The sequence below is a fragment of the Condylura cristata genome, unplaced genomic scaffold (genome assembly GCF_000260355.1).
Source record: "Condylura cristata isolate star-nosed mole 26May11 unplaced genomic scaffold, ConCri1.0 scaffold00015, whole genome shotgun sequence".
Taxonomy (NCBI): Eukaryota; Metazoa; Chordata; class Mammalia; order Eulipotyphla; family Talpidae; genus Condylura; species Condylura cristata.
The window spans coordinates 49,583,501-49,594,349 of NW_004567116.1; the positions used below are offsets into that span (position 1 = coordinate 49,583,501).

Consider the following 10,849-nt stretch of genomic DNA (forward strand, 5'->3'; position numbering starts at 1 on the left):
TTTTTTTTTTTTTTCAGTTCACATGGAACCCTTAGAAGATTTCCTTAAATCTATCTTTGATCAAATTTGAAAATTTAGTCTTAAATTATATCAATATGCATAGCAATGTCGTTTTAAATCACTTTGTGTAAAATTGCTTTCTTATTTGACCATTTCTAATACTGGAGTCATTGTTCTAAAAGGGCTTTATCTTTTAAAAAACAATCATGTTCAGAAAAAATAATAATTTTTTAATAAACACACTACTTTATATTTCATAACATGTTTTAATTATAGATTTTTATTGTTTAAGGTGTAAAGATGGTTTGAAAGGATTTGCATTCTCTGCACTTAGGTAAGTAATATATTTTATTTGCTTTTATTTGAGAGAATTTGCAAATTAAGTTCTTCTTAAAAGTAGTATCATTGTAATAAATTACAATAAATACTTGCTGGCTCAATTTTTAAACAAAGTATTTTGTAAGTCACAAAGGTGATTATGGATCCTTAATTAAGAGAGTGACTTATTTTATTCTCTCCACTACCCAAAAAGTCAGTCAGTCAGTAACTACTTTGAGAGCATATTGTTTGCTTATACTATGTGAATATTTATGTGAATACTATGCACATATGTAAGTGCATATTTATAACTTTGGAGTTATAAGTGCATATTTATAGCACTCCACATGAACAATTACTAAAAATTTAAGTACTCAAATATGTGGTACCAGATTGTGTGCTTTATGGACAAATGGATAGGACTAATGCATTGTCAAACACATTTTGTATTATAAGTGTCTGAAATGTCTAACCTCAGAACCCATTTCTTAACACAGTAGTTGTTATGAGGTAGATACTATAGACATCTACATGGTCACCATTAGCATTAATATTTTTTCTTTAATGATCCACCAAATATTTTTATATAGATTAGAAAATTAAAACTAACAACAGTTCTATAAGATGGATTTTTTATGCCCATATCACTTGATGAAAAACCAAGATTTTGAATGTTTGATTATTTTAACACCACACAGTAACTACTCAAAACCTAATGCTATTCCATTTTATGTCACAAATATTGCCAGTTTTATTCTCCAAAGTACATACATTTGGTAGGTGTGTTGTGAAGATTAGTAGTGTGGCCTTTACTGCAAGTGCAGTAAGAAAAAATTATGGCAGGTTTTGACACCAAGGACACTAAGCTGTTATATGACTTACATGATTATTTTTGAGAATCAAATGAATTATTGTATGAGCATTGTTTAGAATTATGTGTAACAGAGTGTGCTCAAGAAAATGCTGACTATAGTAATAGCTAAGTTATATGAAGAATAACTTCAGATAACTGTTGAGGGGACAGGAGAGCTTTCTGAATGGAAATCAATGTTAGCAAAAGTGTAATAGTTATAAACATGATATGTATTTTAAAAGTGGGACAGCCAACTTAATTATTTTGAAAATTATTTGGAAATTTAAGTTTTTTTTTATGATAAGTAGAATATAAATTATGCAGGCCTAGGGAAAAGTGAAAAATTTGAATTTGGTAAAATGGGCACTAAGGAAAGAGTCACTTAAAGGTTTTGATCAAGGTATTTGATAGTGTTTCAGAAAGACTAGTCCTGCTATGCATTTAAGACATTGAAAAAAAGAGAATTTGAAAGACAAAGATGAAATAAAGACTGGAAATTGGGTGATAGTTGAGGACTAAAGAGAATAGGCAGAGTTGAAACTTGCAATGTAAGAAAATGAAAACCTAAGTTTTGTTCTTTCTATTCTATTCTTCAATACTAGCTAAATAGTAAAATCCTGAATGCCTGAAAAAGGGTACAGATAGCAGAAAGTCAAAAGACTTGCAAGGAAGCAGGTTTGGGTGGTAACAGATTGAGTTTTTATCTTTGGTTGTGCAAACTCTAGGGTAACAGTAAGTCATAATGCAGAGCAGTAATGTCTTCATATTATATATTTTTTGTTGATCATTAAATGTATTAGAAAATAAGTTTTGTTGCTTTTGGCATTAGCTATAAAGGATTCTGTTAAACTAAAAGATGACAACAAAACCAGAAATTTAGTTTTCCTAGAGAGAAAATTTTGCCTTTTAAATGATAACTCACCATATACTACCATTTACAAAGACCCAAAATGTGCAAGATATTTTTGACTTTTCTTCACATCCACTTAAAATAAAAGGTTAGTTTGGACTATTTGCACTTAAAATTTTCTCTGTATTATAGGCAAATACTCTGGGAAAATGGTTATTAAGTCTGCAGTCTATATAGATAATAGTAAAAGTTGTGGGAAAAGATAGAGTTAAGGTCAGAGCTTTGGGGGAAAGTGTCAGTGCAAGAGTCTGAAGGTTTATCAGGTCTAATTCATCTTAGTTTAAAGTTTACAAGCATTCATAGCTTGGTGATTAGAAACCCATACTTTACAGTCAATTCTGAGTCCAGATAATTACTGATACATTGACTTATAGACTAGATGTTTTTTCATGCTTTTATGAAATTAGAGTACATACTTCTGTAGTGTTGCAGTGAGGTAATCCTCACTGGTTTACTATGTGTAAAATGCTGGGTACTGTATTTGTCATGTAGTAAACACTTAGAAAATGCTTGTTATTCCCATATTCACTCATTCATTATGTGTCAATAATTTTTATGTACCAGTTACTAAGTTAGGGACTGGAATATAACAGCAAAAAAAAAAGTACATAGTCTCACAGACCACACAGCTTAGTGGGGGATATAAACTATTCAAAATGTACTTCTAGTACTTGGTAGGGAGTTTGGGGACCGGGGGAGGTAGGGGGCCTGGGAGGTGGGGGAGAAGAGTTCCACTAGATGCTGAGAGCCCAAAGGAAGTACTTCAGTTTGAGGCAGAAGCAGCAGTTTCTAGGGGAGTGACCTCTAATTTTTTTTTTTTTTTTTGGAGTGACCTCTAATTTAAAAGGCTAGTCTTGGCCAAAATAGCAGTAGTATTATGAAAAATGTGAGAGATGTTATTATATCTGCTCTAGCTTGTTATTTATAAAGGGCAGTGGTCAGATCTTAAACTTTCTGTGTGCATCCACATTTAAAAACCAGATTCTTTTAGACTAGCTGTTACCAAGGATGCACAGCTGCCATCTGGTGACAGACAATTTCATTGCATACCACTTAGGATTTGACAAACTACTAAATTATTTAATAAGGTTGTCTGGATGGGTTGTAGTCGTAGATAATTAACAGCTTTTTCTTTCTCTCTTCTATAAGTGGCTAAATTTTCTTACTGTCTTTCATAGGTCCCATATTCTAGAATTTTAGTGTTCTGAACCCTTGTTTTGTCTGTTTTTTTTTTCCTGAAAATTCAGTAGTTGGAGTTCCCTTAGGAGAACTTACTTATAAGAAAACTTAGTTACAAGATTATAAAAGCAAATACTAGATTAAAGGAGCACACAACAAAAAGGAAAGCTCTGATAAAGGATACTGATTGTCTAAGGGTACTAACATTTTCTTTGCAAAAATATAGTGCAGTCTTCATGAGATAAAAAATAATGTCTACCTGGATATTAAATTTTTCCCAAGAGAAATATGTAGATTGGAATATGAGGATACATGAAATTGTGATCCTTTTCAGATTCTCATTCTTCATTTCCCTTTGTGTATATAGATGACCTTCTAATGCACTGCAGCTGTTTTATGACTCAAAGTCACATTATAAATGAATTTAGAGTAAAAAATGAGGTTACATTCAATTGTAGCTATTAGTAGATTTTAGAGAAAAAGTAGAATTTTTGTCATAAAATGGTAGACTCAGCTTAATAGTTTATCTACTTCTTTGTTTGAAAAACATTACATAATACATTCGAAAAGTTGTAGCCTAAGTTTTTTAAAAGGATGTAATATTAAAAGTGCTATGCGATATTTCACTTGACTGATTTGATATTAAAATACTTACATATCAAACAAATGACCTTTAATATTTTCTGGTTATTCAAATTTTAAAAGCTTAGTTTTTAAAAGGACTATTAGATTTTATATAAATTGTGAGAAATATCTCAAATAATAAGACACTCTGCAGAATGTGTTTGTACATAAACAAATTCTGATTTTTTTTCCCCTCTCACTGAATTTTTAAGGTGAAAATGCCAATGTCTCACATTATCTTTTCTTTAGGTTCATTGTAGGGAAGGAAGAAATTCCCACACATTCTTATTCACCAGAGGCAGCATATGCAAAAGTGGAACAAAAGACAGAGAAACATGAGGAAAAACCAAGAAGAATGAATATAATTGCTCTGGTCAGGAAACTTGTGGATTCAATGTGAGTTCTTTATCTTAATATTTTAGCACACTTTGTTGCTGTTTTTTATATATTTGTACTGTGCCAACCTGTGTTTATTTTCTTTTTAGGTAATGGTGATGTTTTTCAAAATTGTAAACTGTGCAGTTTTATAAAAAAGGCACATAATAACAAGTGAATGTTATTATTTCTGGCACAGTTTCACCATCATATACTTTTAAAGGATATTTTAATTAAATTTAAATACTTTTAATCTTAAACTAGGCAGAACTATAGAGGCAAGTATAGGTTATTTCAGTAAACAGATTAATATGTGCTATTTGAATGTGCCAACTAGAGGAGAAAGGCAAGTTTTGAGAGATATTCAAGAAGATTAAAGAAAAATAAGGAACAGATCTTAAGGAAAGGATCTTTTGCAAAGTGGAAATCTTGAGGGCTTCGGAAATAGCATAAGAAATATGTATTTGTATATTATGCAAAGAAGTCTGTATTTTATATAAATCATCATTTGCAAATTTCAGATGTATCTGCTGAAGAAAATAAAATTTATGGTTTCAAATTAGTAAAATAATATAAAAATGATCTTAGTTGGGATATTTTAAAGTGTGAAATGAGGAGGGGTTATAGAAAGTTCGGGGATCAGTTATGGGACACGGAGCCCTTAAAGAAATCATAAGACCTTTGAATCACACATTGTATGATGTTATGCTGCATAACAAAGCTCTCATTGGTAAACTGAGTTTAATAATCTCTGTTAAGGAGTATTTTGTGTGTTAAATGATATTAATTGGCTCTCATACATGAGTATAGCATAAGGTACTCAGTATTTTCACTGCATTTAAGGATTTTGTCTTCCTCTTAGGATACACCCCATATAAAAGATAAGCAGGAGGAAAGAAATACTAGTTGACAGGAATAATTGTGATAGTAAGTAAAGCAAGTTCAAAATACTTATGGTTGCCTTGGGTGAGAACATTCCCATTAGTGGCAATAATGTCAACAAGCATGTATTATGTGTGTGAATGATGCCTCAGGTATTGGAACTGATCGGGTCATGGCAGAGCTTGTCAGAGTAGTCTCAGTCCTCTGGTGTGAGAGCAGGACAATATAGAAGCATAGCAGATAACAAAGGAAGTATACAGTCCAGGATTTGGAAGCTATTTTAATGAAAGATAATGAGAGATTCAGTGGTAGTATAATTGATACCAGAATTTCACTGCCCTTGCAAAGAGATTTTAAAATTTCTGTGTAGTTCTGGTAGCAATGGCTGAGAAATGTCTTACACAAGTATACTTAGAATTACAAAGAGTTATAGGCCTAAGGCAGTCCTCTTGATTTGCCTTTCCAGGCCCCAGCTGTAATCACTCAACAACTTCAAATGACCAGATATGTCGTATCATTCTAATGGCGTAAGAGCTGTGATCAGTATGAACTGCTGTTGCCACCCCTGATTGGGGGGGGAGGGGAGGGGTGTGTGGGGAGGGGGCTGCCTGTGTACTCCAGCTGCAGTGCAGAATTGGATTTCGGAAAAGGCCTTGTAATCAATTTGTGAATGAAATAAGAGAGATGTGGGACCATAATATCATTCTACAAGTTACCAATTTAAACAGAAAAGTGTTCTGGTGCTCCAACTCTGAAGATAATTAATTTAATTAACTGTAGTCTGAAAGAGTTATTATAAAGACTACTTATTTTGCACCTGAACCTTTCAAAGAGAATGGAAAAGAGATAAACCCATGTTAGTATATACTACTAATTATTTTAATGCCAAGAGTGAATAAATAGTTTGTAAGTTGGTATACCAAATGATTTTTATAAGTATCTTGAATAGCACTCCTCAGAAGAAATGTTTCTTAAACACTAGAGGACTAAGTGGCTTACAGTTAAAATCACAAATAATCTACTTTTGAATTCCCACATACCTATTTCTATATTTATTTAAAAACTGAATTTTGAATTCTAATATTGTATCATGTTTCTTTTCCAGATGCTTTCTCTCAAATATAATTAAGTATAAATTCCTGTAACCTGAGCACATTCTCATTATGAATTTTGCTCAGGCACTGAATTCATGGATGATTTATGAGCGCTATACTCTACAATAAGTGATTTAAAGTTTCCAAAAGATTGGCAGAATATAGGGACAGTATATGCATTGTATTTCATATCAAGTCATAAATATTTATCAGTATGGTTTGTCAAATAGTGAACAGCAAAGAAAAAGTAAAACACATATAGTCTTTGCTTCCCTATGTCGTAAGAAATCAAAAGGTGCACATGTTTAGTAACATATTTTGTGTGATGTGATTTCCTTTTTTGGCTAGAGAGTTTTCAACAAATCTACCCTCCCCCTGCTCCCCCCCCCCCAACACAGATCCATCCATATTTTAGAGTTTTTGGTTTAATTTCAGATGTAAACATGGACCAAGGCATAGATGTTGCAAACACTATGAAGATAATTGCATCTCTTACTGCATTAAAGTAAGTATGCAAAAATATCTATTTTACTAACTGTGGGGAATATGTATAGAAATAACTTATTAAAATTATTTTAACTTTAATGAAAAAGTTGACAATATTTGCTATCATTCTTTGCATTTTGACTTGAAGAAAAAGAAATTTGTGAAACATAGGTAAAAATTTTAACTTTTGGGCCCTCCCTGGTGGCACAGCAGGTTAAGGCACAGCACTGAGAAGCTAAAGCCACTTCAGCATGAGTTTGTTCCCCACCCCGGGGGTGACCCACATGGCACAGCAGACATCTCCTGACCCACTGCTGCTCGCCTCAGCAGTGTACTTTGTCAGTTGGATTGTTCTGCTCCCCACTCTGTGTCTGATGAATCCTCTCACCACCCCCGCACCTCTGGCCTGTACCCTGGTTCTGCATGCATAAATAAATAAATCTTTTTAAAAAATGTTTTTTAACTTTTAATATTCTCTTACCAGGTTCTTAGACAACTTGAAAATTAACTTTTTTAACAATTAGTATATATCTTAAGAGATCAAGGAAAAATAAACTAACATAACAACGAAAGAAACATTGTCATTAAAATGTGCACTTGGTAATAACTACACTCTAGAACACAGCCTCTGGACTGGACTAGGGCTACTGTGTGGTACACATACCCTGCACATTCTTTGCGCAGTGGCATCTGGGTTTGGGCTTGTAAAGTGGTTAAATTGTTTAAGACATTGAGATTACTGGAACATATCCATGATTGTTCTATATTAAGAAAATTAGATAATGTTCATCAGCATGAATCCCTCACTTCCTCATAAAGTATATTGCTCCTACTTACCCCCCCCCCCGCATGCTTATCATCTGCCCATCTTCTGGACCCATCAACTCTGAGAAGAAAGTTATTTTTATTGCAGTTAGCCTGACACAGATGGCACCACCTGCTACAAATTATTTACTTTTAGATGGTGCTTGAGCAATTCTAATGCTCTAAGTCTGAATTCTTTCTTGCAATGACTGTTCCCTGCTCCGTTGATGAGAAGAGCAGAGATGTACATCATCCAAAGACAGCTTGCTGACAGTCCTTGGAAAGAGAAGGATGTGTCACTGTAGTGCTAATGAGTGTGAGTGACCATGGCCATTGTAATGGTGACCTGCCCAAGCCAGCATTTACCCTCAGAATCCCCATGGGTATAAACAGAGATAAAAGCAAGAGTGTTTTTTTTTTTTTTTTTCACTTGTGCAGTGGTTTCTGATACTCTCTTTCCAAATTTTGATTTCTTCCCCACTTTTAAAGTGGCAAACAAAAGAAAGTGCAGTATAGTTGCTGATAGTCAGGATTTGTGGGTTAGTGAAAAGTTATCACTCCTTCCAATGGAATAGAATTTTAGTCTAAAGAGAGACTTTAGTCTCTGGGAGCTTAAAAAAAAACATACTTGGACTAAATTAGAGGCATATAAGAAATTCTGGGAGAGAGAGGTGATAAGGAAAAAAAAATAGGAGAAAGATAGTGAGAATTACTAAAAGGTGAAAAAATCTAGTCATTCGTTCAAATGTGTAGCAGTACTATAAACTTGGTAATTTATGTATAAATTAGAGACCTGTGTGTGAGGAATTTATACCAAAATATAGTAAAACAGCACTTCACTACCCCATGGGTAGAGCCCCATTATGAAAGCCCTGAGTAAATTTTCATATCAGTTTTACTCCCTTCTATTCTCCAATCACACTAACTTTTCCTTGGCTTCTTGTACATGATATTTTTTTTTTTCACATTCTGATCTCTGTCCAAGCTATTTAAAATGTTTTTCTCATGCTAACTAACTTCTTCTCTTTTGTGTGTATTTAAAAGACACATCTTCAGTGGTCTTCCTTTACTATCCATCTAATTTTCTTCATAGTGTCCTGATTATTTCTTTCACAGCACTTAATTGTGAGCTGTGGTTATTTTATATTTATTTGTTTTCTTATTTTCTATTTCTCTATCACCTTGGAAGATGTATTAAGACAACAACTTTGTGCCCTCTTCACCACTCTCCCCACATCATTCTGAGCTATTAGAGGCATTCAGTAAATATTTCCTGAATAGATAGAGGGAGAAAAACATCATGCAAACAATGAACATTTGTGTGATCCTTGATCCTGAATTTAACCTTATAAAAGTGAACATCTAGTTGCCTACAACAAATCCTCAGCAGCTTCAGTTAAGCAAATATAGTGTAAATCATTCTACAGAAACAATTTAATTTCCATTTTTCAAGCAGTATTAGGTAGTTTGGAGTAAGCTAGTGAATGTTCCTCCATAGTAATTAAATTTTTTCTAAAATTTCAGCAGGATACTCATTAATTATTCTACTCTAGTGATTAAGTGGACTTTTCTATTAAAAGTACCAAAAGTATTTGGTTTTATTAACTACTTTGTTTGTTTGTTTTAATATTTCAGTGTTTTCATTCCTAAGACTTACAGTGATTTAGGGATTATAAATTCTGGCTTATTGTCAACAAAAGGTCAAGAAATGGAATTTTGGAGTACTGACAGGCTTGGCATGTGCTTATGAGGCTTTTCAATTCCTTGTGAATCAAAGAAATATAGTTATTGTACGATCTGACTATAGAATTGAGGCTGCCAGAGTGAGAGGAGAGAGGGAGAATAGCAAAGTGGGGAGAGAGGGGACACCGTGGACTATGGTGGAGAACTATGGGCACCTTGATGGTGGCTGTGTGGTACCCAGAACATCAACCTCTAAATCACACCATTGTTGTAAGCCAGTGTATTTCACCAGTGTATTTTACCTCAATAAATGTAAATTTAAAATAGTTCACCCTATTTTAAGTGATTATTTGTAAATGTTTTTTTTATTCAATTTTATGCTTTTTAATTTTTTTTTATTGAGGTAGTATTGCTTTACAGCACCCTTATGACTCAGATTCAGATTATCCGTTTTCACCTCTTCAGATGTGCACACTCACCTTCAAGGCACTCTCAGCCCTCCACAGTCATACATTGGACCCTTTCCTCACTTAATTCCTACCCTGCCCCTCCAGTAGCTTAATTCTACAGTTAAAGCTGTAACATTTGGTTTGGTTTGGTCTGGTTAAGAATTTTGAATTTGTTGTGTCATAAATTTATAAGTTTTTTTAAGGTCTGTTTTAATAGAGACAATAAATTTCATATTTATCAGATTTAAAATCTTTGGTTGTAAATTGGAATTTCCTCCCAATTTTCTCCAGGGCTTCATCAGAATGTTTAGCGTGGGATACTTAATCCAGTGCTGTCTCCGAATCCCCTCTGCATTTCGGCATCTGTTTACACAGCCATCCCGGCTGCTTTCTCTCTTTTACAATAAAGAAAACTTCCAGCTTGGTGCTTTTTTGGGTTCTTTTGTTAGTATATACAAGGTAAGGTTTTCAGAAGAATAAAGAAAATGGGAAATAAATAGCATGGCTGTTAATAGAATGAGATATGACCTTAACTCATCCTTTACTTTTCTAATATTTTTTCCCTGTAGTATCCATAATTAACATCACCAAGTATACACAGTATGTCAGTGTTATGAAATTGAAGAAATTTTTCTTTTTAAATGTTAGTTAATGTCCTTGAGTATGTAGACATATTGCATATGTGTCTAATTTAGATAAGATCACTAATTTGTCTGCAACTCAGCTGGTGATTCACATGTTACAGATGTTATGCGCATTTTTTTTCTAGAAGTGAACCAGTTTAAATCATTGTATTTTCTCCTTAATACAGGGTACTAGTTGCTTCCTGCGCTGGGTCAGAAACCTGGATGATGAACTGCATGCAATTATAGCTGGTAAAACAATGATATGAAATGAATTATTTCATCAATCAGCAGTAGGGATGAGCAAGGAATACTTTCCTAATTCACCTAACTTCTATGCATCTTCCACTCTGTGATCGAATAACTATAAGGCATGCTTGCCATCTAGTGTTTTGAGTATGCTATTGCCAATATAATGACTTGGCTATCTGCCTTGCTATTGGCAGAATCCTAGGGAATGTGTCATAAAATTAAAATATTGACCACTAAGTAGCTAATGGAATCATGGATATCTTAAAACATTTCTATTTTATCACTGGCAAGCAACATATTTTTTTGTTTGTTTGTTT

The 10,849-nt window shown here is 33.5% G+C and overlaps 1 protein-coding gene across 3 annotated transcripts in view; it reads left to right on the forward strand.

Moving 5' to 3' along the window:
- The window catches only part of TMEM135 (transmembrane protein 135), a 240,799-nt gene that overhangs the window by 213,674 nt on the left and 16,276 nt on the right, over window positions 1-10,849 (forward strand). For all 3 annotated transcript variants that reach the window (XM_012725702.1, XM_012725701.1, XM_004683276.2), the window contains exons 7-11: window positions 293-334; window positions 4,134-4,280; window positions 6,671-6,740; window positions 9,949-10,116; window positions 10,469-10,532. In XM_012725702.1, the coding sequence (XP_012581156.1) occupies window positions 293-334; window positions 4,134-4,280; window positions 6,671-6,740; window positions 9,949-10,116; window positions 10,469-10,532 (491 nt within the window). The remainder of the gene's footprint in view (window positions 1-292; window positions 335-4,133; window positions 4,281-6,670; window positions 6,741-9,948; window positions 10,117-10,468; window positions 10,533-10,849) is intronic.